The 15,533-nt window shown below is 35.3% G+C and overlaps 2 protein-coding genes across 3 annotated transcripts in view; one reads left to right on the top strand and one right to left on the bottom strand.

Annotated features, from left to right (window-relative positions):
- The window catches only part of LOC110096289 (peroxisome biogenesis protein 12), a 15,637-nt gene extending 8,203 nt beyond the window's left edge, over positions 1-7,434 (top strand). Inside the window, exons 5-10 of one of the 2 annotated variants that reach the window (XM_020822160.2) lie at positions 2,720-2,829; positions 3,518-3,592; positions 3,703-3,789; positions 4,511-4,597; positions 6,511-6,635; positions 6,955-7,434. In XM_020822160.2, coding sequence (XP_020677819.2) covers positions 2,720-2,829; positions 3,518-3,592; positions 3,703-3,789; positions 4,511-4,597; positions 6,511-6,635; positions 6,955-7,045 — 575 coding nt within the window. In that variant the 3' untranslated portion in view covers positions 7,046-7,434. Of the gene's footprint in view, positions 1-2,719; positions 2,830-3,517; positions 3,593-3,702; positions 3,790-4,510; positions 4,598-6,510; positions 6,649-6,954 lie in introns of both variants that reach the window. The other variant, XM_020822161.2, reaches the window with a different exon arrangement.
- A 3,894-nt stretch (positions 7,435-11,328) lies between these two features.
- On the bottom strand, positions 11,329-13,043 carry LOC110096297. Its single transcript, XM_020822171.2, has 3 exons — positions 12,819-13,043; positions 12,022-12,074; positions 11,329-11,877 (listed from the first exon to the last, which is right to left on the bottom strand). Exons 1-3 carry the CDS (start codon positions 12,895-12,897, stop codon positions 11,752-11,754), a joined length of 258 nt encoding a protein of 85 aa, XP_020677830.1. The 5' UTR covers positions 12,898-13,043; the 3' UTR covers positions 11,329-11,751.
- Between the last annotated feature and the right edge of the window lie 2,490 nt (positions 13,044-15,533).

The following is a 15,533-nucleotide window of genomic DNA, read 5'->3' as shown; positions in this document are numbered from 1 at the left end:
TTTCGATCACCACGTAATTTTTTTTTTTTTTTACTTCAAATGATTGCAAACTCCAACCACAATTAGTTGCTAAAGATAATAGGATTCTTACAATATTCATTTTTGCAACAACAACAACAACAACAACATCAAGCCTTTATCCCACTACGTGGGGTCGGTGTTAGACCGGTCCACTGAACCGGTCTAGCCGGTCCAGGCGGGACCGGTTCACGGGCCAAGATCGCAAAATTAGGCGGAGATCTCCGCCTCCTGCGGAGATCGAGCGGCCCGACCAGCCGAAGAGATCATTTTAGGAAGCGTTTTTTAGCGTTTTGAGAGGGAAATTTGAATGTAGGGACTGTTTAGGGAATTTCTTTTGATTTGTATGCATTAAATAGTTATTTTTCTTAGGGTTTGGGCATCTTGAATTTGGCTGAAAATTGAGATCTCGTAGATTTAGGTTTCTTTGGGCTCTAGCGGCGTCTAGAGATTTGGGAGAGATCGATCCTCCTCTCGAATTGAGGATCAATTGTATCTTGCTCTTTTATTCATCGTTTAAGTGGAATACAAGTCTTTTCTTGAGTTTTCTCTCGTATTTTCCCGAACAAGTGCTGTTTTCCTGCTGTAAACAGCAGGAATTTGCTGTTTTTCCTGCTGTGGACAGCCATTTGGCTGCTGTTGGTTCGCCGATTTTGGATAGGTTGCTTGTGAATACAAGCACTTCCTATCAAAACCGCACGTCTAATATGCAACATGTGGATGGCAGCTGAAATCCTGTAAACTGAAAAAATTCTCGATGAGGACATCGTTAGAGATTTCGACACATGTACCATCAGGAGACGCCGGAGATCGACGGCCACGATCATGAGTTTTATTTTGAGTCATTTTATGTAGTAGTTTATTTTATTTTCAGTTTTTTCCGCTTTTGCCCTTATGGGTATTTGGTCGCTATTGTAGCCCAAGGGACATTTTAGTCTTTTGTTTTCTTTGTCATTTTTAGGCCTATATATATGGTCGTTTTCTTATGTAATAGTAGTTTTTGGGATGAAATGAAATTGGCTCTTTGTTCTCTTTGTGAGTTCATTCCCCCACGATCTCTTAGTGAGTTCGCCGGAGAAAACTAGATCTCTTAGTGAGTTCTAGCTTTCGAATTATCTAATCTTGTGGAAAGTCAACGTGGAGACAAGCGATGTTAGTAAATCCGCAGTCGTCGAAACCTTGAAAATTCCATCTCTTCTTTCCCCCCCTTGTCTTTTCCGCCGCCTACTCCAAGTAGCCCAAAGCCGCTGGCCACCCTGCCTCCATCTCCCGCCGGCCAATCCAGCCGCCGCCGGCCAACCTCCCGCCGGCCAGCCCTGCAGCCCCCCTTCCCGCCGCCTTCCCCATCTTTAATCCATAGCATTTGAATTTCAAACCCTTGATTAAACACTTTCCTAATTGGTGCCCCTTCATTAAGCGAGCCCATTAATGAAATTTAAGTCAAATTTGAATTTCAAATTTGATTTCCCTCTCATTATAAGGCTTGGGAAGTTACTTAATACTTAATTAAATTTGAAATAAAATTCAGATTTATTTCATTTATCTACTTAAACTTGGGCCCCACCCTCTTTACTCCCAAATTCCCCTCTTCTCTCCATGTGGCCGGCCACATTCATTGGCCGTCTTTCTCTCTCCTAATCACATTAATAACTCCACTAAATCAGCCCAAATCTTTCCCCTTTGCCGCCTCTCTCCCTCTTTGGCTTGATTTGAATTTTCAAATTAATTCTTCCCTAATTGCCCAAAATTCTGAAATTTATTTCAGATTTCCTGCACTTGTCTCTTGGCCCCCACCATAGTCGACTCCCCCCCTCTTCTCCTCTTTTGTTTCAACAAGTGGTCAGCTCAAGGACTCAAGAAGAGAGTTCTCCACATCCATGGACGGCTGATCCCGACATCGACAACGGCTTCGTCTTTGATGATCAAGGAAGAAAGGATAAGACATTGGATGCCCTCTAGTCATCCCATGGACTACCCGCCACCGGCTACCACTCCAACGGACTACACTTTGTGCGCCATTTGTCTCCTAGTGGCATCGCTCGGTTGCTCTCAATCTTCCTCCATTAAAAGTGCCACCAACAAGAGAGTGAGTGAGAGACCCAAGGTGAAAAGTTATATTTGTTAATTGTGGATTATTGTTCTCTCCATAACATTACTATCTAATTCTATGTTGTCAATTTGATATTGTCCTATTAATCTAGTTGTAACCACATGCCTTACTTAATTTCGACTTGATAATTCCGAGAACTTAATTTGGGTAAGCATTAATTCTATAACTAGCAAAGCTTTAATAATCTTATATTAAAATCCCCAAGCAGTTCTTGTTTCCATGCATTACGTTTCACATCAAAAAGCTTTTTTTTGTACTAGAAAGCTGCTTTAAGAAGCAGCAAAAAGCTGTCCCAAACAAAACCTAAGAGTGGATGTCGAAAAGATTCAAAAGCTAATTCAAGTGGATTATGATGGATGATAAAAAGAGAAGCTTATGAAACAGAAAGTTTCTAGAAACAAATTAATACATTTCGTGCATATGTAAATCTGATTATGAAGTCTTTCTTGCCATCTAGACCTGGCCTTTGGTCAAAGTCTCTTGCTACATGCTTAAGCATCTACACATCCAAATCACTCGAATACTTAACAGCGCACATTCTTTGTGGGACTTGGATGATTCTAAATCCTCCTATTCATGCATCTCCTGCAGGACTATCATTTGCTTATCAACTGTTATATTTGTTGGATGCTACTGGTTTCTTTACCTTGGGACTACATGCTCTTGGCATCCATGTATGTCGTGCTACAGGACAAGAACTGGTATGGAGTATGTAATTTTGAATTTTGTTGCTATACCTATACGCTGCCGTGGCACATTGAGATATTCTATCTAGTACGGTTGTTGAAATTATGATGCTTCAAACGCTGTGAATAAACAAGGGCTTCTTATCTGTCATTGCTTTGTGTTATACAAAAACATCGTCCTGTCATTTGAAATTCAGTTTTGTTGCATAACTTCATTTTCTTTTACTGGGGGAATCCTTCATGATTATTACACTTCTATGGTGTCATTTTTTGTCATTTGTTCTGGTTTATTATTTAAATTTTGGGGATTTACATACATACTACTTTATTTTATGCTATTTACATATCTAACACTTAAACTTTAATATTACATGCATACCATTTATAGAACAAATATAGGTAGGTGCATGGAATGAAATATTAATGTTTATAAGGTGGTATGCATGGTAAGAATGAAATCTAGGAGTGATATATTTGATATTAAAATTTTATATGAATGGTTTGGGATGTTAGATCTGTAAATAGTATGAAATAAAGTGGTATGTATGTAAACCCCCCTTAAATTTTAAGTGTTCAAATATAAAAAACTTTTTGCTGAGTAGCATGCGCAGAATAAAATTTATTTGACATGACAAAATGTATTTGGCATGACGGCATGGTGTTTCCTTTATGATGTTTTGTGCCCTGATCAATGTCAAGTTAGATGGATTCATCATCCAGATTATCAAAGATTAGAAGTGGTGAACTGGAGAGGCTTCGTGGTCCTCCTTGGTTGAAGGTACATCTGCTAATACCCTTAACATCTACAGCTTCACATAAAAACTGCTTCATATGTACCGCGGTGTATGCAACTATTTAGCCTGTTTGATTGAATGCTATTTGCTGCAGTCATTTCAGAGAGCACTGCTAAACTGTGTATACACAACACTGGACTATGCTCAAACTGGCCTAATTGCTGCTGTGTTCTTTTTCAAGGTGATGCCTTCTCTTTCTCCTTTATTTCCACATAAATAATGCTAAAGAAGTTCCTGTTGCGTGTAAATTCTGTAATTTATTTGTGGTTTGGCATCTTTTGATGATCTATAGCTCTAGATTCACAAGATGGGCTGGTAGGATACCATCGTACTAGGAGCTGTGCTTGACTTGGTTGAAATTATGCACCGTTTTATGTGTGAATGTGTCTTCATGTGCTTATTTGTTCTTGTTCATCATATGGGCCGGCTCAAAAATTCCGTTGAAAGTTTTACATTACAGATGGACCCCCAAGTATGCTTGATGTGATTGTGTTTAGCGACGTGTGAAATGCGAATGCTTGATGTGATGCCTTGCTTATTGCTAGGATATCTTGAAAAAATTCACTGCATTATGGTACATATGAGATTGTGCGTTTCTATGTCAGCGAACGCATTTAGGCTTTGTTTGGGGCGGCCTTTTTACTGCTTTTTAAAGTAAATTTTTAGTACAAAAATTAAAAAAATTATATTAAAAAGCTGCTTTAAGAAGCAATAAGAAAGCCGTCCTAAACAAAACCTTAGTGTTAGCGTTTCATCATTTCATTCATGTGTTTGCATGTTCAATTCCATGTTTTATCTGCTTTGAGTATTTGGTTGATATGGTTCAGTTCATTTGCATGCTGAGCAAAATTCAAATAAGTTTCAGTCTTTAACCTTTACTCAATTACTTTCGTTTAATGCAGATGATGGAATGGTGGTATCAATCTGCTGAAGAGAGAATGTCGGCTCCAACTGTTTATCCCCCACCTCCCCCACCACCCCATCCTAAGGTATTTTGATGACACCATGGTCTGGTATATCAAATTGTACTTTTTTATGTTTTCATGTATTTGTTGATAGAGTTTAATTGGCATATCAAATTGCACTTTTCTAAGTTTCTCTTCCTTATTCTCTTCTGCTTACACTTCAGGGAAATTTGTAACTCTTTATTCTCTTTTCCCTTTGGAATGTCATTGTGGTTCAGTATTTTTTAGCTTGTTGGAATTTTCCCTTGGAACTTCTTCATTTTGATCTTTTCACCTCTTTTTTAAACATATCCAGATAACATGGTTAGAACATCAGTCACCTGGTATGAGAATGCAATAAAAATAATTTATAAACTTGAAATTTGTTTGTATAAGAGCAGGTTCATCTTGTTACTGTATTTAATGGTTTTTCAACATAACTATTGTTTACATGATACATTGGAGTGTAATCAGTCTCAACATTATACCATGTTTTCTTAAATCTAATGATTTTAGAATGCCATCACTCAATTTTCAAGATTTAAGATATATACTATCAAATAATAGTGGATGATTGATAGATGTCCAAGAGGATATTAATGATCAAGACTAGTGTGTCATGAAGATCTAAATTTTACATTGATAAACCAAGATACATTTAAAATTATTTGTAAAATCCATTTCAATTCAATTCTACATAGAAAGCACGTTGAATATCATTTAATAATCTAAACATACATGCATATAAATATACAATTGTAAATATTTGAGGTGTTAAGTTAATGTAAGTCTTCAAGGGATAAGCTCAATTTAAATGTTGTCACACTCAATCTTTAACAAAACAAGAAGCATATAGTGCATGAATTCAAGCTTAACAAAACAAGTATCATATAGTGCATGGATTCGATCTAGTTATGTGAGTAATGAACTAGTAAGAACAAGAGGAAGATGTTTACTTGATCACATAAGCTAGTGAGGCACTTAGATCATCAAACCCCAATGTTATAATACCATGCTTGTATTCAAACAACCAAGATGGTGATAGAAATATCTATGCTACATATAAAAGCAATAAAACTTTAAGCACAAGTATTATAATCTACTCATAACAAGAGTATAGGAGCATATAAATATTAAATCACCACATAAATATCTAAATTATCAAATCAAGGAGTTAATTGTGTAAGTAAATGAATCTAACTATAAAGTTATGGACAAAGATATTTTTACATAGTTTGATTCCTAACTAGTTTACATTTAGGACAAGTACCTCCTAGAATTCCACTGCAACCCCTCGTGTTTGAGGGATCAAGCCAAACAACTTATTTTCTTCCATACTTGATGAATACAACCACTATGCCTTTTCTAGCGGGCAAGAGACACTCAAAACTCCTGATTACAAGAAAAACTTTCCAAAGTCTCAATTGGCCTTGGAAACTTTAATTTGTACACTTTAGTCTTGTTGAATGGAGAAAAAGGATATAATGGAGAAAAAATATTCATGTATCCGACCCCACATGATGGGATAAAGGCTTAATATTGTTTTTGTTGTTGTAGTCTTCTTTAATGCACTAAATAATACATTATGAGCTTGTCTGCAAGCAGCAAGTATTCAAAGCTAGCTAAGTGAAACTTGTAATCATTACAAATGGTTGCTGATATTTGATTAACTTGAAGAACATGTTTAACAAATATTAGATTATATACAAAATTTGTTTTCACCAAATCACTATTGAGAAGAGCATAAAATAGACATGCTCATGGTTTAATATTTTTTTAAATCTCTAATCAATCAGATTTACTTTATGCGCATCTCTCCTAAAAAGTTGTTCGCATTATGATTCTACTTTCTTCACATATGAACTTACCAGTGCTTACCAATGCCATTGATCTTATGAGGTATTTCTTCATATCTGGATACTATTACATTCTAAATCACTGTAATTACAAATTAACAGGTTGCCAATGATGGAATACCATTGCCTCCTGATAGAACTATCTGTCCTCTCTGCTCCCAGAAAAGGGTGAACCCATCAGTCTTGGCTGTCTCTGGTTTTGTGTTCTGTTATTCATGCATATTTAAGTATGTCTCGCAGGTGAGAATCACAATTTGCACTAGGGGTGTAAGTGAGCCAGGCCGGCTCGAGCTCGATTCGTTTATGGGCTCGCAAGCCAAGCTTATCGACCTCACGAGTCGAGTTCGAGCTCGTTTAGTAAACGAGCTCGAGTTCGAGCTTGAACCGGCTTTGCTCGTGAGTCAAGCTCAATAAGAGCCTAAACTCGACTCGACTCGACTCGTTTGCACCCCTAATCTGCACACATACAAGTCTCCTCTATGCTGATTAATTGGACACCATTGATTTATTAATGAAATGATGCCCTGTCCTTGCTCTCTTGTGCAGTACAAACGGTGCCCTGTCACATTATTACCTGCATCGGTGGAGCAGATCAGGAGACTCTTCCATGATTTATAGCATTAGTTCTACCATTTAGAGTTCTTCAAATAAGGGCACAAACTTCAAAGCAACTTGAACGGGTAGGATGCACTCATTCTAAAAGCATTCCGTTTATTGCTTACAAATTGTGACAAAAGCCAGGTTCTAATTGCTCATACACTTTTCAACCCAGTTTTTCAAAATCAGAGAAAAATGTTTTAGAAAGTAGAATGTTATCTGAACATCTCAAGGCAGGTTAATGTCGAATGTATAGATGAAAAATTGTTCTGACCGTTATTGTACTAAATTTCATTCAGCTGACAGGAAATTTTTAGCTGTACAATTTTAGCTTACAGAATATGATGATGGTGTATTATAAATTGAGCCTTTTATTTATAACCAAATGGTTTTGTCCAATGAAGCTATCTATGAAACTTCTTTACTTTATCCTGATTATTTGATATTGATCAGTGAATCTATTCTCCATTCATGATTGTACAATGTTGGTAGAAGTGAATTATGTCACTTTTTATGATTATTTGTTAGTCTCTAGCTATGTTAATTTCTTCTGTTTAACCAAAATTAAGGTGGATTTCTTCTGTTTAACTGAAATTAGGACCTTTTAGCTCAATCTCTTTAACTCTCACTTATAGTTTTGAATTTACCATACACCAGTCAAGCCCACTATATATAGAGGGAAGAAGTTTTAGACAATGAAGAAGGCATTTGTGTCTCTTCATCGAGCAAGAAAGCCCAGCTTCTCCCTAAGGGTGTCAATTTGGGTCAATGGGTTGGATTTGGGTTGAATTTGATTTGACCTGGCCGTAGATGGGTCGACACTAATCAGGCTCATTTTTACAAACGGTTTCTACGGAACTTGATTATCTGGTTTCTGTTTCGAATGAAAACCGGATTTTGTTTCTCTGGTTTCTATTTTGTTTTTTTTTTTAACAAATTCTTGTTTCGTAAGAAATCGGAATTTGAAGGTCTGGTTTCTTAAGAAACCAATTTTTATATTGTATTTTCTAATTAATCAAGAAAATTAGAAATTGGGATATTTAATAATTTTCTAATTAATGGGCACATTGAAATTTCAGACGTTGAAATTATTAATGAATAATATTAAAGAAAATAAGTTTCTGAATTGTCAATTACACCATTTTTTATAAATTGGCCATAATAATTGGGTTTCAAAAAGTAAAATTAAATTAATTTTACTTTTTTAATCTACACTGTTCGAATGTTTTGACAAAAGGAGAGAAAATGAAAATAATAATAATAATAATAATAATCTATTAAAAAAAAAATTAAAATAAAATTTATTCATTCTTGACATTATAAATTAAAATATTATTTATATCAAAATAAAAACAAAGCCCGAATCTCTTGTTCCCAATAACGTTCCTCCCAAGAACAACAATAGGATCAAAGAACCCCTTTCCTTCATTAATATTCTTCATCATTGGACAAAACCTCAAAGGCCGCGGCCTTCGAACAGGCCATGAGATTGCTTGCTTGAAAGCATTTCTATCACCGCCGCTGAAGGTGGAAAGACCACTGAGGGCTGAGATCGACATTGAGGCTGCCATTAAGAGAGTTAAGGAAGAAGTGACAGAGTAAAGAACGCTTCTTTTTAGTTTTGAAGAGAAAGTAAGGCTGTCATTGAGATTTCCTGAGCTGAGCTGTCTTGACTACTGTGGAGAGAGGGCATAGTGGCTATTGGTATTGTGATAAAGCAGAAAATCTCAAGGATTAAGAGGACTACTAAGCTTCTCTTTCTTTGTTGCGCTTTTTTTTTTCTTCTTTAGTATAAAAAGTTTAAATTATTATTTTTCTTAAGATATTTTTTTTTATAAAATATTTTATTATTTTTAATGAGTATATTATACTCACATTGTATTTTTTATATGAGGAGGTTTTTTCCTCAATTGTTGGAGGCCGAGACACATTTATATTCTAATTTTAAAATATAAGTTTACTATTGATAAGCCACCAAAAATCTTTATGATCGTGCACGAATCTTGATTATATTCATGTTAGAAATTTTCCGAATTAAATTCAGGATTATATGAATTTCAATTTTAGCAAACTTATAGTTAAACTAAAAGTTTCGAAGAGACTAACCCAACCACACTAAAATCAATCCAATCCAAGCCCAAATGGGTCCAAATAGAGGCCCGAAGCTTATTTGGAAGGTTCAAAGCCTAAGTTGAATGATCAAATGATATCCAAATATAACATTTTTATAATCGAATTGAGCAGCTAGGTGAGACAAATCGAACGAGCCCAAAATCGCTGAATTCCGACCTCATTAAGGCACCTAAATACTTAAAAAATACTATATGATCGGGGAATCAGTAAGGGCCATCTGGTGGAGCACTCCAAATCTGCCCCATATATTTTTTATGTCTACGAGGTGTGCCACTCACAAAAATTTATAAATAGATCCCCACTCTCTACATGAGGGGGGATCTTTTGGCTGGAGATTTGAAAGAGCTTTGAGGCTTCAAGAGCTCCAACAACATCACCGGTGATCGCTGTCGACCGTCGTCGGACCACTGCCTGGCCATGGACCACCACCGAACTTCTATCTGGCCGCCGACAACAACCAGACTTCTATCTGGCTGCCGACAGCCGCCGGACTTCCATCCGACCATCTTTGGACTATCGTTTGACTGTTGATCGCTGCCAAACTACCACCTGGCTGTCGACTGCTGCCGGACTTCCTCCCTATTATCACCTGACCACTGTCTAGCCATCGACCGCCACCAGACTACCTTTGGTCAGCCGACCGTCACTGGACTTCCGGCAGTCAAACCGCCGGCTTAACAGTTTATTAATACCGGCGGTCAAACCGCCGGCTTAACCGCCGGTAATCCGGTAATACCAGCGGCTATAGGACCGCTGGTAATAGCTGAATTTCATGTAGTGTCCGCTCGATCATAGTCAGACCACCTCCCGACTGCCGACCTCCGCCACCTGCCAACTACGGTCCTTCCGACCACCGTCGTCCGCTGACTATAGTTTCTCCAACCACCGTCATATTATATCCATATTATCAATATAAAGGTATATTCAAATTTTAGGAAATTCAAGATATGGATACCACATGATATATTATATTCATGAATCAAAGGGAATCGCACAAAAGAAAAGATACTACTAATAAATTTCTTATATTTCTTATTGTATTCATTATAGCTTGGGTTCCAACTTGGCTTTCATATTACATTATATTGTTTTACGCATACTTAAGAGCCATTTAACAACACAACACATCATAACCATTTGATTACATAAAAATTTATTGATTTAGGATGCCTACAAAATTCCTACGATGTATGTCCAAGTATTAATGAAGTGCAATATGTGCTAATATTCTTAGTTCATATATGATGATGACAAACTTGTAACAATATAGATTGTCGAAGCTCTTTAGATTCTAAGAACTTAGTTTCCTTAAAGATGAGTTCATAAGTAGATTGAAAATATTAAAAAAAAGAAGATATTTGATCATATAGTTTTCAAAATATTTAACCTTAATATAGTCTAATGATATGAGCTTCGAAATGATTAATGAAATTAAGGCCTTGAAAATTTTCTTAGTTTCAATTTTGTAAAAAAATGATTTTTTTAAAGTTTTGTAGCACTATTTGTTTAGCATGAATAATCTATTTTTAAGCCCCAAACTATAAATATATAATATATTTTGGTAATTTTTTTACACTATATTAGATCAAAAGTTTCGTTAAAAAACAATTAAGTTGTAGAGCTTAATTTTTGACCTATGAAAATAAAGACTTCGGCTTAGTTTGGGACGGCTTTCTTCCTGTTCTTAAAGCAGTCTTTTAGTACAAAATTCTAATTTTTGTACTAAAAAGCTTCTTTAAGAAGCAGGAAGAAAGCCGTCCCAAATGAAGCCTTCATCTGGGACAATTTTCTTAATGCTTTTTTAAAAAAAAATTTACAAAAATTTATAGTTCAAAAAATTTTCATACTAAAAAGATGCTTTAGAAAGTAATAAGAAAACTACCCCAAATGACGCCTTAGCTTAAAAAAATCTAATATATATAATTTATCTTACTAAGCATATTTTACGGATTTTAATGTATTTTTTTCAGCTGCCCTATTTTTCTTTGTAAAATGAGCACCATCTTTTATTGATATTAGACAGATTAGGGCTCCACTAAGGAAATCATAGTAGAATATGCAATATCAACAATAGGACATAGCCACAATTGAGCAAACCTCATAAAATTCTTAACATATTATATATTTTCATCTTATTTTTTTCTCAGTTATTTGAATTAAGTCTCATCTAATTCCCAATAAAGCCAATAGTCCCAAAATCATTGAATATATTTAATGTAACAAATACTAAAACCATAGCTCACTATTTACATCTACATATACAAAGCACCATGCATAACATTATTCTTATATTAGCTACAAAGTGCACACTACAAGAATTTCACTGAATATCGACAGTCATTTGATAAAACCGCCAATTATTTTATTTGCCACTGGTAATAATCGGCGGCTATCTGGCGGTTTTACCGCCGGAAATACCGGCGGTTTTACTGCTGGTAGCGACTGTCCAAAAGTTACCGCCGGTATTGGACGATATTCCTGTAGTGTTACTTGAGCAAAGCTAAGCTAAGCCATCATGTTTTGACTTTAAAACAACACAATTGTATCTATAAGAAGCCTGTACATATATCATATTATAAGACACTCAGTATAGTAAAGGATATAGTAGTAGCACTAGTTTGGTATAAGCTTGTAAGGAGGTTTCACAAAGGCTGGAGAAGGATCATAGCTTTGATAGTCATTGGTCCTCACTGTAAGCATTCTGGAAGGGACAAAGGAAACTTCTTCATTCTGTAATTCCTGTCATATATCAAAGAAAGAAATGTAGTTTTGATAGAAAAATATAAGAAATTTTTTTAATGTTGTTGCACTGCACACTTCTTCCTTTTCTGAGCATATTTATATAAATAAGAAATTTTTATAGAAAATTATAAAAAAATATACCTTTGACACAGCTTTTACTGGAGAAGATTTATCTACTAGATTTCTATGCCCATCTGCAGAAAAAAGTAATTCAGAGGAAGCATAGGAAGGCTTATGAACAGAAGTTTATGTGTATGGAGGACAAAATTAAAAAGCAATTTTTTTTTTTTTAGAAGTTTTCGGCTCTTGATCCTTTGCTCAACCATGATAGAAGAGGGCAAGAATCATGATAGCCATAAATTATATAAACCACTATTTATCCTAGTTGAATTGTGATACTTCGTTTGGGACGATTTTTTTTTGCTTTTAAAAGCAAAGTTTTAGTACAAAAATTTTAATTTTTGTACTAAAACTTTGTTTTAAGAAATAATAAGAAAATCGTCTCAAACGAAGCTTAAGAATTCATTTAGAACAGCTTTCTTACAATTTTATTTTTCAGACCGCAACCATAATTTCTATTTGGTCACTGTTATTTCATTGCATTAAAAAAATTTTTGTAATAGAAAACTGCTTTCTAAAACATCTTTAGAAAGCTACTTTATCTATAACAACTTTAAGAAACAGTAAGAAAGCCATCACAAAAAAAACCTAAATTTATTTTCAATAGTTTGAAAGCTATAAGAGAGGATCAATCACATAATATGTCTACATAACATGGTTTTGATCAATTAAAAGTAGAATTAAACCTAATTAAACGCTAATTAAGTCTTAACTGAATTATAGTTTTCAAATTATATTTAAATGACTCCTGACAGTCGATGTTAGTAAAAAGAACTGCAAGAGCATAAAGTAAACTAACACACAGCAAGAAATCCAACCTGAAGTGAAAAATGAGAGTAGTAATGTTGAGATTATCATGAAACAAAGAACCCTAAACTTGGGAGACAAAGACCCCATGGAAGCTGAACTTTGAAGCTTTCTCCTCTCATATAAAGAGGACTAGATAGAGGAAAAGAGAGCTCCTTATATATATATTCTGCTCTAAAAACCAGATGAACTGCTTGTCAGTGATGATCGAAGATAATTTGTGGTCATAATTTATTATGTGATAGTGTGAAGCCCACTATGATTTGTACCTCCAAGCTTATTTAGAAAATGGAGAAAGTAGAGGTGGAGCATTATCTCTTTGCCCTCTGACTGGATAGGCTGTGGTGGAAATCTCTATCTGTCTAAACATAAATAAGTTTCAGTTATCTTGAAGTCTGCATTAGTGTTTAGCTCTTTGAAAATAATTATTATTACTTTTCTTTTGGGGTACTGCGAGTGACTGTTTGAGTTAGCTTGCAGATTTATCATAAGCTGGATATGAGTTGCTTCTACGTACAGGCAGCTTTTTGAAAAGCTGTCTTTTGATAGATTATCATGTAAAAGCTTGCTCCAATATATAGTATAGCCTATTCAAACTCCAAGCTTTCATTTGAGAGTGTTACATGTTATAGTATAATTTCTCTCTTTTTCACCATCCTTTTGGGCTGTCATGGTATATAGAACGATTATCTTTCAACCATTACAAGGATCACGGTTGGTAGCCATTGTAAATCTATCTAATCAAGCACGAATCTTTGTGCAATATTTGAATTCAAAGCTTTCAGAATTCTTTATGCAATATTTGATCAGTTCAAAGCTTTCAAAATTAGTTCAGAACCATTCAATTTTGATTTCAAAATTAGTTCAGGACCATTTTTCATATGAAAGAGATCTGTCTTAATCTCCAGTATATTATTGAAAATGGTGAACTTAAGCATGGTATTGCTTAGCCCAAACTAAATGATTCACTTTCCTCTTGTTAGTCGCTCCTCAACATCTTGGTAGATATATGGCTTCATTTGGGACGGCTTTTTTACGTACTGCTTCTTGAAACAGTTTTTTTGTAATAAAAATTATTTATTTTTTTGGTACTAAAAGCTTGTGTTATTAGATTTAAATGAGAATTTGACTTTTAACATGACACAATGGCGAAAAATGATTCATGTAACCAACCCCACGTAGTGGGACAAAGGCTTGATGCTGCTGCTGCTGTTGTTGTTGTACTAAAAAACTGCTTCAATAAGCAATAAATAACAGACCCAAGCAAAACAATAGAGTAGATGATGCTTCAAGCTGCTGAAGAAAGTTACACATCTCAGAGGCAGGTTAGAAAATGACCTGAGTTAATAAAGGCTACACATTACACACAATTATCGTTGGTAGGCTAAGAAGAGTAAATAATCAATAGGTGGAGAGAGAGAGAGAGAGAGAGAGAGAGAGAGAGAGAGAGAGAGAGATTGTCAATAGTTTCCATACTATTAGTGTGAGGTTAATTTAGCTTTAGAGTGTCATGTTGCTCTAATTTAATCACTCGGCTATACAAAATTGATTTAAAATGATATAATGTTGTATTGATGATGGAAAATTGATCATAACATAATCCCAAAGAAACAATTTTGAATCAATCTCAAGTGGTCGTAAAGGAATTAAATTGAAGCTATGTGATATTATGGAAGTAAAATGACTACATATAAATAGTCAGGGGAGGGCTATTTTGAAGTTTTGAGTAGGCATGTCATTTCAGGCAGAGGGCGATTAGCAGGTTTTGCCGGGTCATTTGGGATTATTCCTGAGTTTTCGGGTCAACTTGAACCCGACTCAATTTTTTAAACGGGATGGTTGGTTGAACCCAAACCCGACCTATTTCACAAATGTGCTTTGAGTATGGTTTTCGGGTTGTGTCAAATATTAACACCCGTAGTTTTGACTATTACTGTGATTTTGTTTGGGAGAGCTTTCACCACAGTTTTTATTTGGTCATTACTTTTTCACAGCTTTCAATAAATTTATGTGCTTGAAAATTACTTTCTAAACACCTTTTGAAAAAGTTTTTTTCTTCATATTAATTTTATAGCTATCTTTATAATAAGTTATAGCCCTCCCAAATGAGTCCTCTGTCTCAAAATATCAACAGCTGAAAAGAGTGGAGTGGGAGATTTCTGTTACTATAAAGTTTTGCTATAAATATTGTAAAATTAAGGTAAAGAAGGCCCAAATTATTACGTCCTCCAACCGGACCAAGAGAAACGTCCGGTCTGAGGCCAAATCACGCCAAAAAACGAGAAATACCGATCAAATACCGAGCAATACCAAACAATAATGAGGAATACCATCACGTGAAGACCCAATACCGAATTATACCGAGCTATACCGAGCAATACCGAGTTATACAAAAGTTGTACCGAGTTTTTCCGGTACAACTCGGTATTGCTAGGTATAACTCGGTATTGGTCTTCACAGAGCGGTATTCCTCGTTATTATCAAATAATACCTAGCAATACCAAACAAATACCGAGTTTTTTTACGGGATTTTATCTCGGACCGGACCTTCCTCTATGTCCTTACACCGGACCTAATAAAAGTTCCGGAGAGAGCTTTGTAGGTAGTTACCTCGGCATTATACCCACTGAAAAGACACGAAACACGACTTTTCTGAAAGCGTTACTAAAGTGGAGAATAAAGAGAGATCCACTGCAGGTTTTGTTTTGTTAATGAATGCATGCTTC

Source organism: Dendrobium catenatum, unplaced genomic scaffold (genome assembly GCF_001605985.2).
Source record: "Dendrobium catenatum unplaced genomic scaffold, ASM160598v2 fragScaff_scaffold_186, whole genome shotgun sequence".
Classification (NCBI taxonomy): Eukaryota; Viridiplantae; Streptophyta; class Magnoliopsida; order Asparagales; family Orchidaceae; genus Dendrobium; species Dendrobium catenatum.
The sequence above is the reverse complement of the archived record's forward strand: the minus strand, read 5'-3'. Positions and strand labels throughout refer to the sequence as shown.

Bases quoted from the DNA above. Each gene is read 5' to 3' on its own strand.
- LOC110096297 (XM_020822171.2), bottom strand. From the start codon at position 12,897: ATGGGGTCTTTGTCTCCCAAGTTTAGGGTTCTTTGTTTCATGATAATC. The intron at 12,075-12,818 runs GTTGGATTTCTT...TTTTTTCTGCAG, and splicing joins ACTCTCATTTTTCACTTCAG to ATGGGCATAGAAATCTAGTA. The intron at 11,878-12,021 runs GTATATTTTTTT...GATATATGACAG, and splicing joins CAGTAAAAGCTGTGTCAAAG to GAATTACAGAATGAAGAAGT.